Raw genomic sequence first — 20,695 nt, forward strand, 5'->3', positions numbered from 1 at the left:
TGTCAAATTGGCGTGGCCTAGAGTACCTATGCTCTAGGACTGTGACGCCCCTACGTCCCTCCTCCCCACCCTCTTCATTGTTTTTCCTATTAATCACCTGTCTGAATACTGCACAGGTAGGTGCCTTAACAATCCAGCTCATGTGCAGTGTTCACACAGGTGATGAATAGGAGTAAATGTTCCAGGGGCATTCCCAATAATGAGGAGGGCGGGGAGGAGGGACCGAGGGGTGTCGCAATCCTAGGGCATGGGTATTCTAGGCCATGCCAATTTGACATAGGGCTGCAAGTTTAAAAGTTGCTTTTTAGGACAATAACTGCATCACCTGCCAAACGGACCCCAGGACAGATCTTGGATTAAAAGCAGCTATCTGACGGTACAAGAGGTTTGGGGGGGTCAGATTGTGGGTACAGAGTCGCTTTAAGTGTTTTTGTTTTGTTTTCTTCCTATCATTATAGTCATAGATTTTAAACACAACACATTAGACCAGGGGTGGGGAACCTTGGCTATTAAGCTGTTACAAAACTACAACTCCCATCATGCCTGGACAGTTAAAGCTTTAGCTGTCCAGGCATAATGGGAGTTGTAGTTTTGCAACAGCTGGAGAGCCCAGGTTCCCTACCCCTGCACTGGAGATATGATATGAATTTACAGCATGTAACTGTATGCAGTAAGCTCCTCTGCTCCCTCTACTGGTGGCTGCGGATATCCCGGTTGTAGCTGATGTAAACTCTGCATCAGTCTACAGTCTAGTGTAAACATGTTCCTTTAGTTTACATATAATAATGTTGGCAACCCAAAAAATGTGATTGGCTTCTAAATTTACCAAAGGCAACTAGGTATTATTATTTTTTATTATTATTATTGTTATTGTTATTATTATTATTATTTTATTATTTTATTATTATATTATTATTATTATTTTATTATTTTATTATTATATTATTATTATTTTATTTTATTATATTATTATATTATTATATTATTATTATTATTTTATTATTTTATTTTATTATTATATTATTATTATTTTATTTTATTATTATATTATTATTATTTTATTTTATAATTATATTATTATTATTTTATTTTATTATTTTATTTTATTATATTATTATTATTTTATTTTATTATATTATTATTATTTTATTATATTATTATTATTTTATTATATTATTATTTTATTTTATTATTATATTATTATTATTTTATTATATTATTATTATTATTTTATTATTTTATTTTATTATTATATTATTATTTTATTCATTTATTTTTTTAATTTATTTATTTTTGTAGACTTTATCTTGTATTCTGGTTTCTAAGAGGGTTAAATTGTAGATGATAGCAGTAACCAGGCTGTTTATTATTTTTCCTGGCACTAGGACTCTCTGGAACTGTAATGTTCTTGTCCTTGTTCTATTTGATTCCCTTGAAGTGCCTGAATTCTCTTACTGCTCTTGAGCTCCGCAAGAGAGAATTCTCAGTAGGTTTGTGCTGAAAGGCAGCTTCTGTCACTAGTCATCCATGTTGAGAGAGATTATGTGACAAAAGTACTGTGTTTCAGCATCAGATCCCTAATCTGGAATATTTATAACCGCTGTCTACATATTAGAGATGGACGGCTACATCTCACATGGTACTAGTAGAAATCACAGCCTTGTTGCTGAGCGCGATGGTGACAAGCTGTTCTCATGTTCCTCAAAGTTTTACGGGTCATCATTGCCATTAGAACTTGTTGATAAGTTGTGTGCCAGAGCAGGATCTACCTGCATGCTTTCTGAGTTCCATAAATCGCTGCTTGAGTCCACCCATCTGAATAGGGTTGTTTCTGCAGTAAATTTTCTGTGTGTGAATACACCCTAAGGGATTTTTCTGTTGTGTGTCCTGTGGCGAAACGGAAATTCAAAGCATATGTTATAGGGGCATGTTTATAGGTCATCTACTGTGTGTATTTATGTATAAGTGTAAGATACATGAGGCTGAGTCCTCACTGCGTTTTTGCAATCCGTTTTTCCCATCAATTTTATGCAAAAAAAACTGATGCATTTGTGTGCATCCCTTTTTCCATTGACTTCCATTATTACAAAAAAAAAAAAAAATGAATCCAAAACCGGGTCAAATCAGTGTTTTGTTTTTTTTTTGTTTTTTTTTGTTTTTTTTTACCGTTCACAAAAATGGGGTCGACCACGTTTTTGTGTACATTAAGGATGTCTTTTTGAAATTTTTTGATCATTTTTATATAATGTATTTTCTGGTGTATAAGAAGACTTTTTAACCCTGAAAAATCTTCCTAGAAGTCAGGGGTGGCACTATACGGTGGGGGAGCTCAAAAATGGCCACATCCCCACTGTATGGGGCTACCACTACAAAAAAAAACAGTTAACTCACCTGGCCTCCGCACGCCTCCTGTCCCATTCCCAGCACAGGAAGAAGCTCATCAGAGAAGCTTGGAGATGCCTGGCTGCCGGGAGAGTTTCAGGAGAATGACAGAGGCTCCGGAAGTTCCCGAAGCCTCTGTATTTCTGCCAAAGCTCTCCTGGCAGCCGAGCGTCTCCGAGCTTCTCCAATAAGACGCTCGGCTGCCCAAGAGAGCTTTGGGGATCCCCGGCACAGTCAGTGTACGTCACACTGAATGCGCCAGGAACGGGACTGGAGGTGTGCGGAGGACAGGAACGGGCCCCAGGTGAGTTAGCTGTTTTTTTTTTTTTATTTAGCTGCAGTTAACCCCTGTGGTCAGGCAGGGGTTAACATTTTCCGGCATATAAGGCTAACCCCTGACAATCGTCTTGAAAGTCAGGGGTTGTCTTATACGGCCAGTTGCCTTATATGCTGGAAAATACAGTATTCGCCCCCCCCCCCCCCCCAGTAGAAGTCAGTGGAAAACCAGATCAATACGGGTGCATCCGTTTTTGATCCGTTTTTTTGCATAAAACTGATGATAAATATTTATTGCAAAAACACAGTGTGAACCCAGCCTGATGCATGTCCCTGGAGGTAGCCAGGAAAACCTTGTGTAACTAATATGTTGCAATTTCTCTGTTCCTAGAAAGCGAAGGAGAAAAAAAGGGAAGAGAAGAAAAAGGAAAGGGAATCGGAGAAACCTGTAAAACCCATTGCTGTGGAGAAGGTAAGGAAAGCCTTATGTGGCGGTCGGTGCAGGTTCTCCAGAACTTTGGAACCATATATTTTCAATTTGAACTGCGTCAGGTCTTATCTCCTTTTTTTTAGTTCTATTACAACATACACATTCCCAGGCAAAATTCATTATTCGTGTCCGGCAGCATGAAAAAATATTTTCCAATAATAATTTACCATGCCCACAAATTTGAATCCTGGGTCTACAGGGCGAATAGAAATGTAATGAGGTATGATGCATGGGCTTTGGGATTGCTGTCAGACCGCCCACTCCTGCTATAGTTATAGCTTATGTATGTGTCTTTTCAGAATACAATGAGAATTGACCAGTAGACAAAAATGGCCGTAAAAGATTCTGACCATCAAAATAATAAACATGCTCATTATTTACTACCTGCTTTAGAGTGTAAAAAAAAGCCTTTTTTTGTTTTTCTTTTAAATCTTTTTACACATTGTTTTATTTTTACCCAGTTATGACTGTATTTTGGCATTATTTTTACTGTATATGACCATAGCCTAGGTTTGTTTTTCAATGTTTTGACGTTTAACGTTTCGTTTTGTAATGGATTGCATATAAGAAGTGTATTGTCCGGCACTCTGTAAGCAGGTAATGGTGGTTTCTAGCAGCGTCACCTATTTTCCTTCACATCAGCTGATTGTCATCACACCGATTCCAGCGCCGCTGTACTGTGTTCACATTTGTGATTAGAAAAGCAATGAAATGTAATACATTTGCAGGAAAGCTATGAATTTTTTATGTAGTCTTTGTACAGCACTCACTGTAAGCATTGGCCTTGCTAGCCTGCCTGTAATGTGTGTTGCTTAGCCCAGTGACCATGCCGGGCAGTCGGTTGATCTTCTCCCCCCCCCCCCCCCCCTCTCTTACTTTACATATTAAAGCTTTTCAGAAAGTTGGAATTGAAAATCTTTCCCAGTTCTGCTCGTTATAAACGGCTAAAGTTCAGTGTTAATTTTGTGCTTAAAGGGGTTTTCCGGCGCAAAAAAATTATTCACAGAATAACACACATTACAAAGTTATACAACTTTGTAATGTATGTTATGTCTGTGAATGGTCCCCTTCCCCGTGTCCCACCACCCCCACCCGTGTACCCGGAAGTGTGGTGCGCTATACTCACCTGTCACGTGCCGACCACGGTCTCCGATCCTCAGCAGTGACGTCAATCGCGGCTGAGCTTCGGATGACGCTGCAGAGGGCGGCCGGCACTCGGGAAGATCCGCCGGCCTCCCGAAGAAGACGTCACTGCTGAGGATCGGAGACCGTGGTCGGCGCGTGACAGGTATGTATAGCGCACCACACTTCCGGGTACACGGGTGGGGGTGGTGGGACACGGGGAAGGGGGCCATTCACAGACATAACATACATTACAAAGTTGTATAACTTTGTAATGTGTGTTATTCTGTGAATAATTTTTTAGCGCCGGACAACCCCTTTAAAGGGAAACTGACTGCGCAGGTATGCATATATCCATGCTGGAATTTATTATTTTTTTATAATAATAATAATAATATTTATTTTTATCAGAACATATTTCCAATTTACAAGCATTTCTTAGGCTATGTTCACACTACGTAAAAGTATGGCAGTGTTGAACATTGCCTATTCCTCTATGGGATCCTGGCCGGAGTGTACACACACATCGTATACGCTCCGGCCGGGATCCCTAGCGGTGCCGCAAATAACTGACATGTCAGTTTTCTGCGGCCGCAATTCAATGAATTGCGGCTATAGCAAACTGTCAGTTCACACAATGAAGCGAGCAGCTCCGGCCGCTTGCTTCATTGTGTGCTGTGGCAAGTTCTGATGCGGGCGCGCGCTGATGCGCCCGCATCACAACCCTGTGGCCGGGATTAACCGGGTCACGGAACGGCCGGACTAATACAACGTGTGAACATAGCCTTAAAATGTATCTTTTGAAATGTATAGACCCACTCATCTCATTTGTCTGCTTTGTTTCCTAGGGAACAATGCCGTTGTATTGCACACTGTATTGAGCGGTTTAATCATCAACCGGCAGTGTCTTCTTTGGCTGCTCTCCCTGAGATCAGTGATCTGTTTAACGTATTGGTCTACTAGTCTTTTCTCCCACCTTGCCAGAATCCTGCTCCACACTGATGAGGGGCAAGACCCTGAAACAGCTGTCTGTGGATGGATACCTGGCTTTGGTATTTCCTCGGTCATATCATCAGACTCTTAATAGAGTTGGGTATTGGTTGAAGAGGCCATTTAATATGGTGGTTTTGGTGGTCTCTCTACAGGAACCAGCCCTTTGCTAGGTCCTTCCCTGGAGGAATATTTGGTTTGTCCTGTGTTTTAAAACTCTTAACTGAGGTGCCGCAGACCTTTTTGCATATTGATTCTTTCTTTCATACCCTTTTGCCCCCGGTTAAGGCCCGCCAGGCATTCTCTAGGTTGCGCAGTTCAATCACATATTCGCAGTTCAGTCGTCACATGACCTGTCCCATTAGTACGGGCAGTTGGTTTTCACTTCACATGCAAGCAAGGGGGGTTGTGGGAAAGTGTCTGTACTGTTGCATGGCAACCGCAGGGAAATTTTATATATAATATACATATACATATATATATATATATATATATATATATATATATATATATGTATGTATATATATATATATATATATGTATGTATATGTGTGTATATATAATTTTGTTTTGTTATCCTGCTGTAAAACAAAGCTATACTAACCACATATCCAGGTCCAGTCTCCTAAGGGCAGATTTTTGGTCTTGTGTTGGTTAAAAAAAAAAAAAAAAACACAGGAAGTCAAGGTCATCTTCACGCGCTCAGAGAAGCATTGAACAGTGACACTCTGTACTGGCCGGGATTTCCTGCATTTAGTCTCTATTTTTTTCCAACCAGGACAAGACTAAAAAGCTGCCTTCAGGAGACTGCACCTGTATACAAGTAAGTATAGCTTTGTTTTAAAACAGGAATGGGGACAGCTAAAGCTTTGGCTGTCTAGGCATGATGGGAATTTTAGTTTTGCAGCAGCTGGAGGGCCGAAGGTTCCCCATCCCGGTTTTAAAGCATGATAAGCAAAAAAAAAAAAAAATTGTAATAAAAAAAATAAAATAATGTAAATTGCGAACTTGCTTTATATTACGTCTACTGTTGATTTAGATTTTGAAACTTGTAACAACAGCAACACTTAAAAAAAAAAAAGAACGTAATGGAAACCCAGCCTTACAGGTGTAAATGTAGATCAGATCTCCAAGTATGGATAAAGCCTAAAAAGCAAGTTGAAGAATGTCCAGGTCTAGGAGTAGAAGCAGTTGTATGCTTAGCCAACTAGTATGAGTTTCAGAGGACTCGCAGTATTTCTTTAAGAAGAGTAATATTTGATAATATCAGGAACAGTTTTGGGTGATGAAATACTGAGGCGAAGAGCCATTTCTGATGTACCGCAGCATCATTCCCACCATAGCCCCGTCACAGCTTGGCACCAAGATCCACTCATGTTATGACAGGAGGTCTCCACCGTGCAAAGGCTGTATGTATACCTCTGCTCTATGTTCTGCTGGATAGTACTTTTCTATTTATCAGTCTGTATGCAGTCTTGCTCGAATATTAAATTTGTTCTTGACCAAAGACTGTGGTTAGCTTCTACTTTTGCAGCAGCTGCTTTAATCCATGACAGTAACATGTACTTTTTGGAACTCTTAGTTGTTTTAAATTGCATTATTAATGAGAGAAAATAATTTCTTCTGTTCTCATCGGTGGACAAGTATGTTAAATGTTTTATCCGCGTTATCGGCGGGCAAAAGCTGCGAAAGGGCCGTTTTATAAATATTTAAATAACTTAATTATTTAAGGGGTGATTTATGAAGAATTAGTATAGTGCTAGATTGGAAGCTTCTCTACCGCTAAGTGGTAAGGTTTTTGGCACTTTTTTTTTGTTTATAAAGATATAAAATGATATATTGGATTTAATAATGGGATTGTTTCACACGATAAAATAGTATGGCTGCCTGGTTCTTGCATTTTGTTTTAATAATTGTGTAGTTAATTAAAACTTGCTGTGTTCTTGTTTTTTTTTTTTTTGCAGTTTTCCAGACAGGGAGGGTTTTTTTTATAAGTTTCTGGGGCTGTTGGGAAAATAACAAAGAAATATTCAGTTTCCTGAGCATCTGGTCCCTACTGCAGAAGTTTTTTTTTTTTTTTTTTTTTTTTTTTTTAAATGGGGGGGATCCATTTAAATGCTGTGCAGGCAGAAAATGCCTGCTCAGCGCAATGATTGGCAGAGTGGGCACTTCCTGTTAGCGCAGCTTGTTACAAGAACCAGGAAGAAGAGGACCAGGAGAGGCATGGTTGAGGGCTGGGTAAGTATACAATGTTCTTCCTTAACTGCCAGGATGCCCAAGCTTTGCTTAAAGGGGTTTTCCCACAAAAAAAACTACTACTAACGCCCGTCTCAAGGATAGATGTTGTACTTTGCGATGTTCATCAGGCCTGTAGCGTTAAATAAACCAGCAGAGCATGTGTGCTATTACTGCTCCATTCAGCCAGGGTAATAGCAGTCCCCAGTTCTTGCCAACCGTGGGGGTTATAGTGTTTGGACCCTATTAGACATTCATCGTGTGGCATATAAAAGTTTGTTTCAATCTAACTATGTTAAAGGGGTTGTCTGGTATAAATTAATAATTGGGGATCCTGCAGGGAACATGACAGTGATGTCAGTGTTTCAGCAACATTGTATGACGTGCCGCTTCCACCAGTAATGAACACTCAGTATAGACAATATAGGATCTATGCTGAGCAGCCGTTTCCGGTGGAAGTGGACCGTCACAGGATATAGCTGAAACACTGACCTCGGCGGAGAACAGGCAGAACGGGACAGGTAAGTATTAGAGATGATCGCAACTCGAGCCAGCTCCAGGCTGATTATTTGGCATTTGAATACTGAAAAAGTTGGATGCAACCCTAGAAAGTCCAAGAAAACGTGAAAACAGTCTATGGAATAGCCTAAGTACACATCACTGTCATGTCTTCTGCTGCCCCAGCAGCATCCCCAATTCTGAACCTATCCCGGACAACCCCTTTTAACGTCTTAGGCCTTATGTACACGTTCAATATTTTTTTCATGCCCGCAGATTCCTCCTGCTATCCACCAGTACAATCCGCTAAAAATTACTTATTGGCCGTTTGTAGTGCAGCCGTATTTCTGTAAATCCAATAATTTTTGCTGACTGATTATATATTGGTTTGTTTCTACATTTGTCGCTCTTTAAATAACGGCCTTAGAATCCAAAGTATAAAGCAGATTTTGAAGTTCTCAGCAGGCTCCGGTGTATGGCGAATTCAATTTCTTTTGTCACATGAAAGTGTCTTGTCCTTTTTACAGTAAGAAAGTTTATGATCTTTTTATTTCCTCTGCCGTTTCATGATCTTTCCAGGTTAGCGGAGATGTCATGTCAGTGTTTTCTCCCGCGGAGTTAGACATCTTCTCCCCCCCCTCAGTGCTACGGTGGGCACAGCCTTCATTGCCGGCCCCTCTTCCCCAGTTTCATCATTCGCTTCTTTGATGGTTGTTTCTTTTTTCCCATTGTAGCTGCATGTCAAGGTGAAAATGCATTAAAGGGTCACCTAAGGAGCTTAGAGATGGGCGTTTCAATTTCTAAGCTATCAATATTAGACAGGGACTCCTGGGATGGTTTGAAGAAAGTAATTTTTATTTCCTCCACGGGGAATGATTTCTTTACTCTATGGTCTGTAAGAAAATACATTCTACCTACTGAGATGGCATTAACCGGTTTTTGGGGGGGAAAACGAAAAAAGAAATTGGCTCTTAAAGGTAGGATGTAATGCTGGATGTGAAAGAATTAATAGGAGATTTGAAGGGAAGATGATGCCGCAAATAGGGAGCTAACTTGACATGATCTATTCCCTATGGTCGGAGATACGGTTCAGCCAATGGTATATAGTGCTAAGTTATTAGTAGTAACAAAACGGCACAACATGTGGCTATAAAGGTACCGAGAATGCGCCGGTGATTTCATTCTTTACATTTCCGCAGTGAATAAAAAGACAAAGGGGGACATTTATGAAAGCTGCACCCCTTGTATACGCCAGGGAGAAGGCACAGATACGCCCCTTCTCCCTGTTGTACGCCAGCCGTGTCCTCCGCTTGCTGGATGGGCAGGCGGGGGCAAGGCATCGATGAGGTGTGGCACCCTCCTGCACCAGATTTACCTTGATTTTACCATGATTATCATGGCAGATATCTACACCTAGTGGCCAGGCCGGTTTCACTTAAAGGGGTTGTCCGGTGATAAAAAATTATTCACAGAATAACACACATTACAAAGTTATACAACTTTGTAATGTATGTTATGTCTGTGAATGGCCCCCTTCCCCGTGTTTCCCCCCACCCACGCTAGACCCGGAAGTGTGGTGCATTATACTCACCGCATCTTGTGTCGTCCACGGTCTCCGATCGTCAGCAGTGACGTCTTCTTCGGGAGGCCGGCGGATCTTCCCGAGTGCCGGCCACCCTCTGCAGCGTCATCCGAAGCTCAGCCGCGATTGGCTGAGCATAACTGTGCTCAGCCAATCGCGGCTGATGACGCGGCCACGTCATCAGCTGCTCAGCCGCGATTGGCTGAGCACAGTTATGCTCAGCCAATCGTGGCTGAGCTTCGGATGATGCTGCAGAGGGCGGCCGGCACTCGGGAAGATCCGCTGGCCTCCCGAAGAAGACGTCACTGCTGAGGATCGGAGACCGTGGTCGGCACGTGACAGGTAATGTATAGCGCACCACACTTCCGGGTACACGGGTGGGGGTGGTGGGACACGGGGAAGGGGGCCATTCACAGACATAACATACATTACAAAGTTGTATAACTTTGTAATGTGTGTTATTCTGTGAATAATTTTTTATCGCCGGACAACCCCTTTAAAGCCATATTACTCGATGCGATTATCGGCTGTATTTGGCTGTTTATCGGACAGTAATAGAAGGCAACGATCAGCCGACATAATTGATGTTGGCTGATTGTTGTCTGTCATTGTCCTTCTGCGCTGGGCCACTCCGCTGAGAGTAGCAGTAGGTGGTAGTACTGGGTAGGGACCCGGTTAGCCGCTTGCCTGATGGTAGTCAAAGTATTGGCACGAGGGATAGCAGCTGTAGACCGGAAACCTGACCAAGCGGAGGCCGAGCAATTCTTTGTTGTCCTTAGTCAGGGCACCAATGCCAAGGTTCAGAAACAACGGTAGTTGTGTATTTATTATAACGGTGGTAACTAGTAGCAACAGTCTCTCCGGGTGCAACCGGGTATAAGGCAGACTTGGATAAGGCAGAGTAACGGGTAATGCTGCAATGGGCTTTGAGAGTAACGTGCTGGATGATGGGAGTTGTAGTGATACTGAAGTTGAGATGCTGGGCAGAATGAACCTGAGATGAATTCTTGCTGTTTATTAGAGAAGATGATGAGAGGAATGACTGAAGAACGGCACCCAGATCTTTAGTATAGATGAGGATCTTGAGAATTGAGAATAAAGACACAGCCCTGTCCCGACTGGACCGGAACACTTCTAGTAACACTGGAGCAGCAGAGCACACTTGTCTCTCTCCTGGCAGTGGAGAGAGGACACACACAACCTATCCCCTTGAAGGTAGGAGACAGGAATCAGGAACAACAGAGCAACACACCCTTCTGCCCTAAAGGTGGAGAGAAGACTGAGGTAGGACAGGAAGTCACATGGTATTCCCAGCCAAAGCTCGATGGCCATTGGGGTTACCATGGAAGCAGGGGACAGTCACGTGACACCAAGGCATTGCATTATCACTCCATCAGGACATATAGGACCAAATATACATGAAAATGAGTGAAACAGCAGACCTGAATACTAAGAGGGGTGACACATCATACAGTTTGCAGTGGACCATAGTTTTCCAGAACAGAGGCAATAACATATTGGCTGACTCAGATATAAAGATACACTTTGAAGTAAACAACAGGAGAAGGAACTCTGTTCTGGGACACTGCACTTCAACATGTTGAAAGACAAACTGCTAAGATAACATTGATCTGCTTCCACCGCCCCGTGCAATAACAGTGGCAGCAGACCGCTGCTATGGCCTATGGGCTCCCAGCAGCTCTCTGCACTCCTCCCCCCTCCCTTACTTACCCGCTCGCTGTTGGCGCATGATAATAGCGGAATGAGGAGCAAGTGAGCGCTGACCTGACAAATCAGCGCTCGCTTGCTCCTAGAGAACGGGCTTAAAGGGAACCAATCACACACAAATTGGCCATAAAGATAAGGAAACGTGCTGGTACATCAGCCAGCACGCTTCCTAACCATCCCCCTGTCCCCTCCGTCCCATGAACATTCAGCCCGCAAAGTTAGTTTAATAGTGTCCCGCGCTGTATGCAAATTACCATGTAAGTAGTCAAGGTGGGCGGGCGGCTGGTCAAGTAGTCCCGGTGGGCGGGGGCTTCGTCATGTAGTCACAGGCTCCTGGGCCGCCTCCGGTGCTGTAATCACGCCCCTCCGGGCGTGTTGTAAAGCGGCTCCTGGTGACGTCACTCGGGGGGGGCCGGCATTGCACGTCGGCCACGCCGACGTCTTTACTAAGCTGCGCATGCGCAGTGCAGCCTGAGAAGACGCTGCTGTACTGCGCTTGCGCGGCGTAGTACAGCAGCGGCTTCACCCACTGTACTGCGCACGCGCAGCTTAGTAAAGACGTCGGCGTGGCCGACGTGCAATGCCGGCCCCCCCGAGTGACGTCACCAGGAGCCGCTTTACAACACGCCCGGAGGGGCTGAGGGGCTTCGTCATGTAGTCACAGGCTCCTGGGCCGCCTCCGGTGCTGTAATCACGCCCCTCCGGGCGTGTTGTAAAGCGGCTCCTGGTGACGTCACTCGGGGGGGCCGGCATTGCACGTCGGCCACGCCGACGTCTTTACTAAGCTGCGCGTGCGCAGTACAGTGGGTGAAGCCACTGCTGTACTACGCCGCGCAAGCGCAGTACAGCAGCGTCTTCTCAGGCTGCACTGCGCATGCGCAGCTTAGTAAAGACGTCGGCGTGGCCGACGTGCAATGCCGGCCCCCCCCGAGTGACGTCACCAGGAGCCGCTTTACAACACGCCCGGAGGGGCGTGATTACAGCACCGGAGGCGGCCCAGGAGCCTGTGACTACATGACGAAGCCCCCGCCCACCGGGACTACTTGACCAGCCGCCCGCCCACCTTGACTACTTACATGGTAATTTGCATACAGCGCGGGACACTATTAAACTAACTTTGCGGGCTGAATGTTCATGGGACGGAGGGGACAGGGAGATGGTTAGGAAGCGTGCTGGCTGATGTACCAGCACGTTTCCTTATCTTTATGGCCAATTTGTGTGTGATTGGTTCCCTTTAAGAGGTCTGCGCCTCTTAGTGATTCCAGCTGGTGAATTGGGGGCAAGGTTTAATTTAAAGCAGGGGTGGGGAACCTTTTCCATGTCGAGGGCCGGTCGGGCCTTAATAAAATCATTCGAGGGCCGCACTCAATGTTATACCGTGCGTGGCAGTTAGTAGCGGGGGTTTGCAGCACCCGAACAAGGCAAAGTATTGTTCCCCTAATGCCCCTGCTATTGTAGTTAACCCTCTGTGATGCCCCTTGTACCTGATTTGAATCCTTAGTGATGCCCCTGGTAGCCTAGTTAACCCCCCCCAGTCATGTCCCTGGTAGCCTAGTTAACTCCTCAGTCATGTCCCTGGTAGCCTAGTTAACTCCTCAGTCATGTCCCTGGTGGCCTAGTTAACCCCTCAGTCATGTTCCTGGTAGCCTAGTTAACTCCTCAGTCATGTCCCTGGTAGCCTAGTTAACTCCTCAGTCATGTCCCTGGTAGCCTAGTTAACCCCTCTGTCATGTCCCTGGTAGCCTAGTTAACTCCTCAGTCATGTCCCTGGTGGCCTAGTTAACCCCTCAGTCATGTCCCTGGTAGCCTAGTTAACTCCTCAGTCATGTCCCTGGTAGCCTAGTTAACTCCTCAGTCATGTCCCTGGTAGCCTAGTTAACTCCTCAGTCATGTCCCTGGTGGCCTAGTTAACTCCTCAGTCATGTCCCTGGTGGCCTAGTTAACTCCTCAGTCATGTCCCTGGTGGCCTAGTTAACTCATCAGTCATGTCCCTGGTGGCCTAGTTAACTCCTCAGTCATGTCCCTGGTGGCCTAGTTAACTCCTCAGTCATGTCCCTGGTGGCCTAGTTAACTCCTCAGTCATGTCCCTGGTGGCCTAGTTAACTCCTCAGTCATGTCCCTGGTGGCCTAGTTAACTCCTCAGTCATGTCCCTGGTGGCCTAGTTAACTCCTCAGTCATGTCCCTGGTGGCCTAGTTAACCCCCCCCCCCAGTCATGTCCCTGGTGGCCTAGTTAACCCCCAGTGTCTGCCCCAAATGAAAAAAAATAAACATCCCACTCACCTTTCCTCCGCTCCCACGCTGTCCAGGTCCTCTTCTCCCTCCTCTCTTCTGTGCCGGTCTTCTCCTGCAGGCGGCGCGCGATGAAATGACGTCATCGCGCGCGGCCCGCAGGAGTCAGAAGACGTGCGCCGCTCTGCGCCGCGCTGGTGAGGCAGGAGCCAGCATACAACACATCTTCCTGTGTCTGTGCCAGCTCCTGCCTCACCAGCGCGGCGCTCGTCACAGGAGGGCAGGAGTCAGAAGATGTGCACCGCTCTGAGGGGAAGGAGCCGGCACTCACAGCATCCTCCTGGCAGCTGTCACAGACACAGGAGGATGCCGTGTGTGTCGGCTCCTTCTCCTCCAGAGCGGCGCATGTCACAGGGGAGCCGCGGGCCACATCCGGAGGTGTCAGGGGCCGGATGCGGCCCGCGGGCCGGAGGTTCCCCACCCCTGATTTAAAGTGTCACTGTCAATTAGAAATCAATACTACAGGTGACTTTAAGAAACTCTGTAATTGGGTTTATTAGATGAAAAATGCATTTTTATCAAGAAAAAGCAGTTTGAAGCTCTCCCCCCTGTCTTCATTGTTTTCTATGGAGAGGGGAGGGGTGGAGGGAGATAAGGCACCAAAAAAGGACAACAAAGAGTTAATTTACAGCTACATCACCAGTCTATCTCCTCTGAAGTCAGCACTGACCTCTGAATACCAGCTTTCACACAGCTCCCACTGTGTAATCCTTTGTTCTCTGCTGGCGACTAATCTCCCCCCCTCCCCTCTCCATAGGTTACACAGGGCCTGACTGATCTAAAAGAGTCGAGATTTCCTGATAATGAGCAGTGGATGAGAGAGAGGAGGGAAGGGGGGACCTGGGGAAAGTCTTTTTGAATGCAGATAATGGCATATTTGCCTAATAAACCCAATTACAAAGTTTCTTTAAAATCGCCTGGACTATTGGTTTCTGCAAAAAAAACAAAAAACAAAAAACAAAACACGACAATGACACTTTAAGACCAGCTTACTAGCAAAAAAAAGTTTATCCAGTGCATTCACCCTCTGATCACTTATACAGGACCATTATGGGGGAACAAAGTGTTCCTATGAATGCTCACTTATGATATTCAGCCTGCGATAAAGAATTTTTAGGCTAGGTTTGTTGCCCACAGCAACCATTCCCAGCTCATCTCTAATGTTCCATAACACCTTTTGAAAAACAGTCTTTCTTGACTGGTTGCTATGGGTAAAAAAAAAAAAAAAGATGGTTTTCATAAATCACACACACACACACACACACACACACACACACACACACACACACACACACACACACGACCCTAAGAAATAAAGTTGTAGATGCTTCCCCCCCGATATCCTGTATCGATAAGTAGGACGTTATTCCGTTGACCTTGATTATGACGGAATTAGCGGCCGTCTGACTTCTCTGTGCCGCACATTACAGAAATTGATTTGGAGACCAGGAGGCAGTTTGGTAGAAAACATCTTTGAATTATCCCTCCAAACATGATTAGATTTAGAAACAAGAACTGGAGTGGAAAATTTAATATTGTCTGAATAGCATCTGAAGCAAAGTGAACACGACTATTCCATTTGCTGGAGCTCAATGTATTTTTGCTTAGTCATACAAAGGTCGGTTAACTTACTAAATACCTCGCTGTTTGTCAAGAAAAAAAATAATATAGATTTATATATAATATAGATTTAGATATTATACAATAACGATTGTAGGAGCGATCATAACTAACGACCATTGTTCTGTGTAATATGTTGAACGATTTTAGGTTAGCGATAAACAATCTCATTTGCAATCGTTAAAAATCGCTCTGTGTAATAGGACCCTAAATCTACGGCATACAAACGATTTTTCGATCGTTGCCTGCAATTACACAGAATGAATAAATTCGAACGATATAACGATTTTTCGCATGATAATCGTACCGTGTAATAGGGCCCTTACTGGCAAATGTCCATATTGCCGTTGCTGTTTCCTTCTATTACTGTAACGTAAGGGGGCGAGGAGGCTGCCTGGAGCTTGAGGACCGCTCTCGCTTGTCTTGAATATTGGCTTTGTTTGGGAATTTATTGGCTTCGACAGCATTTACATTAGCCATATGCCCTCTATGTTGTATTTGCGATCAGGATTCTTCCTTTTAGTCGTTTACATTTTGCGCTCTGCAAATGGCACGCTTGTGCAGCTTAGTAAGCCGAAATAAGCAAGATCAATAATTATTTGCTTGAGGATCTAATGGAGACATGAAAAACAAGACCTAGTGCTCTTTTCAGTCGAGGCGTCTGAGGCTTATTAGAGACTTGACAGAGCTGTCTCCGCTGCAGAGCATTTGCCTTCCGCTGACTGGAACATTCAAACAGACGGCTAAACGTGCCCTAGTTTTTTTTTTTTTTTTGCAGATTGTGTTAACGTTTGTTCATATAATGAGTTAACCTTTTATGATTTTAGAACATTTGATAAGGCTTCATCTTCGACTGTTCTTACTATCTACATGTTCTATGATAGAGCACATGTACCCTTTTATGTTGAGAGTCTTCGTCAAGGAATTGGTAGTTACCAGCAAAATCACACATTAAAGGGGTATTCCACTCCAACATAACTTTTGATATGTTGCTGCCCATGGTGAGACTAACCATATTCCTTCCATACTTGTTGTTATCTTTTCATTCTCCTTCCCCCAGTTTTCAGCTGCTGCTTTCTGCTGAAGACACAAAAATCTGTATGTGAGCCTTTCTCTCCATCTCCCCCCTCCCTTCTGCAACAGATGATGTAAACAAGTCCCTGACTGTCTTTATCTGCAACATTTGTAGCTTCTTTGTACTGCTAGGAGGGTTATTCTGAGGTCAAGTTACTGAAGAACTCACTGTAATGCTGGAAGAGTTAATGACAAAAAAGCTACAATGTTGCAGGGACTTGTTTACATCAGCTTTCTCAGAAGGGAGGGGGGGAGGGGGAGACAGAGAAAAGCTCATACAGATTTTTGTGTCTTCAGCAGAAAACAGCATCTCAGAATTGGGGAAAGGAGACTAAATGGATATTAATATATAGAATGAAATGTTCGTTGCAATGTAGCGAAGTATATTAAAGCACTGAGCCACTCACCCAGCGCTTTACAGTATATGCAATTCTGAATGCAAATGGCTGCATACAATATACTACAGCAATACAGTCTATAACTGTGTAAGTAATATGTATGGTATCAATCATAGGTGTCTGTTTTAAGCTTCAATTATATCTGAACATGGTCCATTAAATAGCTGTTATTACCTTCTAAGAAAAAGCCGGCACGCTCCAGATGTGTTCTAGACATTAAGATGCCTTTACTCCCAAATTTATTCGGCAAGACCTGTCAATTTGTGCACGGCTGCTCTGTAGCCGACGTATTTACATACAAAGGTGAAACATATTGTATTTTCTGTTAGAATTTATTTTCTAGTCCCCTTAAATATTTTACATGTGCTTCTCTCCTTTACGGTTGCTGGAGTATTTTATTGACTGCATACCTATGTTTGTTACTTTTTTTTTTTTGTTTGTTTGAGTTCATGCTTTGGTTATAAATTTTTGTATCCAAATATATTTGATATTTTCTAATATAATCAAAATTGGAGAAATGTGTCATTCCTCCACCCGGCATAGTTCAGGAGAAAAAGGGGCAAGTCTTTGCGCCACCCATCTGGTTTGTGCAAAAAAATATGCAACTTCTTGGTCAGATGATGGGCGTCCAATGAGGGAGCTGGAAACTGGAATACTCTGAGGAAGCCCTCACAAACACAAGGTTAAAGGGGTATTCAATTCAAAAATAACTTTTGATATGTTGCTTCCCATGGTGAGACTAACTATTCCATCCATACTTGTTTTTATCCATTCAGTCTCCTTCCCCCAGTTCTTAGCTGCTGCTTTCTGTTGAAAACACAAAAACCTGCCATATAGGGTGGCAAAAAGGGTGGAAGTCTGGCAAAATTCTAGCAAAGTAGAATAAAGCACTGGGTGGGTGGCTTAGTGCTTTATTATACTTCACTACATAACCTCATATGTTGAAATAAACATTTTATTCCATACTTTCTGCTGCAGACACAAAAATCTGTGTGTGAGCTTTTCTCTCTGTCTCCCTCTCCTCCCCCTCCCTTCTGAGACTTCTGATGTAAACAAGTCCCTGACTGGCTTTATCTGCAATATTGTAGCTTCTTTGTAATGCTGGGAGGGATAATCACAGTGAGTTTGTTAGCAACTTGACCTCAGAATAACCCTCCCAGCATTACAAAGAAGCTAGGTGGCGTTGGTAGTCACATAGGGCCACGTGCTGAGAGGCAACTGTAGTCTGCAGATCTGCAATGTAGGAACGTGTAGTATCATGGTCATCCTCTAAGGACTCTATTCTCTGTGACATGGCCTGTAAATCCTGCCTCACAGTGGCTATTTCCGCCTTACATGCCTCCCGCACTTCAGTAATCAGAGAGCGAAAGTCCTCTTTAGTGGGCATATTCTGTAAAAAACGTGACCAATTGTCATCTGCGAGGGTGGGGAATTCTTCTCTGTCTGAGGCAGTGGACTGAGAGGACCACCATTCGTTTCTAGCCTCAGGTGTATGGCTAGCCTCCCCTGTTTTTCCCCTCGAGTCTGTGGGATTCATAGTATCCCTATCTGCAGCTGAGACATTAGGCATGGCTTGTGAGGGGAGATGCTGCGGGTCCCAGCAGGGGAGATGGGGGATGAGGTGCGGTGCGGGACAGTGCAGGACTCACAGCTTTCCGTAATGGCGGCCAGTCCGGGTCACTGTGGCGCACTTCCGGTTGCGGCTCCGAAGCATGGGCCGGCTGCTCAGGGTCCCGGGATGACCGGTCTGAGGCGTCCTCCGCTCCGGGGGCTCCCGCCGGAGGAGTCAGAAGCGGGGAGCCCGGGCCTGAGGCTCGCCGAGCGCGGCGTGTGGTTGTGGACGCCATCTTGGATTCTGCAGCCGGGCGGGATGCGCTCAGGTATGTGTCCAAAGTGGCGGCTCTGGAGCTCAGTTTCAGCGTGGCACGGGTGGAAGGCTTTAGGGAGGTCCTTTTCCCCCTCATGGGTCAAGTTGGTCTAGTTAGGCAGCGTATAAACCGCTATATAGGGCAGTGTGGAGCGGGAGCTCTAGCTTAGGCGTCCTCACCCATTGGCTTCCGGTCACGCCCCCTCGCTGGTATCTTTTTTTTTTTTTTTTTTTTTTTTTGTTTCTACTCCTTTGCAAGCAGTGGGGGAGGGAAAATTATTTATTTAAAAGAAAAAAATTACCATCCACAGCAAAATGTAAAAGCATTTATTATACTATACACCCATTTAATACACTTATCACATCTACCTTCTTTACAGTCAGCATTGATCTTGGCTCTACCCTGAAAGCAGCCTGCACTGTCAGTAGATGGCTTTCGGCACCTACGATTGCCTCTCTGAGCACTGCGGAATATAAAGTGTGACAATGCGCACAGGTACGCTGTTCGATGACTCTGCAGCAGTCTCTGTACTATGTGTACTCATTTGTGCCATTGCGCTTTATTGGTCCAGACTCGCTGACCTTGCCAGATGACTTGGCAGACGGGCTTCTTCAGGAAATCATCCATGCCCTGGAGCCATACTTTGTCTTTATAAACAAAACCCACAAAAATCAACCTTTCCTCTCATTTCTTTCCATTGCCTTTTGAAGAGTTTTCTGCCATTTAATGTTAAATGCCTTTTAGAATGAAATATATTGTAATAAAAGGTGAGTCAAAAGTAAGTGTGACAGCCATTGCCACAAAGTTATGTCAGATTGGGTTCTTCAGGCATTTTCCTTGTACAGCCCAGTAACGTGCCTGGGTTGAGACAATTAAAGTGTCTCTTAGAAGTTTGTATTTGAGGGACCTCAGTAAAATTTAAGTAGATGTCCATCCGTTAAAAAAAAAAAATGGCAGCAGGCAGAGGGAAATGTAACTTACCTCTCCCCGTGCCTAGGTGTGACCAGCCTCTGGACCCCCACCGTAAGGCATTGATGATGTCACGTGGGGGGGATGCCTGTCCTAGCTGATAGACAGCCAGCTCAGCCAATCAGTGACTGGAGCGCCGTCCCACCCCAGTCACTGACTGGCTGAGCGGCCAGTCCATCAGCTGGGTTGTGACATGTGCAGTGCCGGAGAGCCCAGGCTGATGAGGCACGAAGAGAGGTGAGTACTCTATATCGTGCAAAAAATCATTCAATCGTTTGGATGTAAGAGATAATCTTCTGGTGTGAACGCGGCAATGATCAACCGACGAACCAAAAATCATTGGTACGTCGTTGATCGCGTCTTTTGTGCTGACCCCTAGATCATTGTTCTCAAGTCTTTCAGTGTAAACACTCTGCATTTGTGTATATGCTGTGAACAATATTACCATCATATTACAATCGTAGCAATTTAAAGGAATTTTGTCACCTCCAAAACACCCACTAAATGTAAGTTATCAGTAGATAATACATCAGTAGAGTATACAATGCTAATTCTATAACTGCAGTTTTTATATTCCTATGTTCTTGCGTTCCTTTGCTATAAGCCACAAATGAAGCAGTCCGAGTCGTCCTCTCCACTATATTCTTGCACTAAGTCGTCCTCCCTATGCAGCAACATGGCCAGTGTGTAGGATTACATCGAGGAAATACAAAGGGGGAGAAAGCTACAAATTACAGATTTGGAATCAACATCCTTTATCCTACTTACAGATGACTTTAGTTGAAGGTTTTGAGGAGGGTGGGTTGGAGGTGACAGAGTCCCTTTAAGTGACTCATCTGTATGCATAAAAAGGATCCAAAGGGTCCATTTACACAGAAGGATTATCTGACAGATTATCTACCAAAGATTTGGAGCCAAAGCAAGGAATATACCGTATTTTTCGCTTTATAAGACGCACTTTTTTTCCTCCCAAAGTGGGAGGAAAAACTAAGTGCGTCCTATAAAGCGAAGACGGCTCCCAAGCAGTGCCGAGCACCGCATGGAAGCCGACCCGCCCGCCCCCTGTATTGCCGCTCACTATACATATGCATAGTGAGCGGCCCTGAGCGACCCCCTCCGCCCGCCACCTCTATTCCCGCTCAGCTGAGCCGATCAGAAGCCTGGGAAAGTGC

General features: G+C 44.5%; 1 protein-coding gene across 4 annotated transcripts in view; it reads left to right on the forward strand.

Annotated features, from left to right (window-relative positions):
• The window catches only part of SMAP1 (small ArfGAP 1), a 161,074-nt gene that overhangs the window by 76,142 nt on the left and 64,237 nt on the right, over window positions 1–20,695 (forward strand). For 2 of the 4 annotated variants that reach the window (XM_069974598.1, XM_069974596.1), the window contains 2 exons: window positions 3,050–3,130; window positions 6,039–6,083. In XM_069974598.1, the coding sequence (XP_069830699.1) occupies window positions 3,050–3,130; window positions 6,039–6,083 (126 nt within the window). The remainder of the gene's footprint in view (window positions 1–3,049; window positions 3,131–6,038; window positions 6,084–20,695) is intronic. The other 2 variants (XM_069974595.1, XM_069974597.1) reach the window with 1 other exon arrangement.

This window comes from Dendropsophus ebraccatus, chromosome 6, assembly GCF_027789765.1.
Source record: "Dendropsophus ebraccatus isolate aDenEbr1 chromosome 6, aDenEbr1.pat, whole genome shotgun sequence".
Lineage (NCBI taxonomy): Eukaryota > Metazoa > Chordata > Amphibia > Anura > Hylidae > Dendropsophus > Dendropsophus ebraccatus.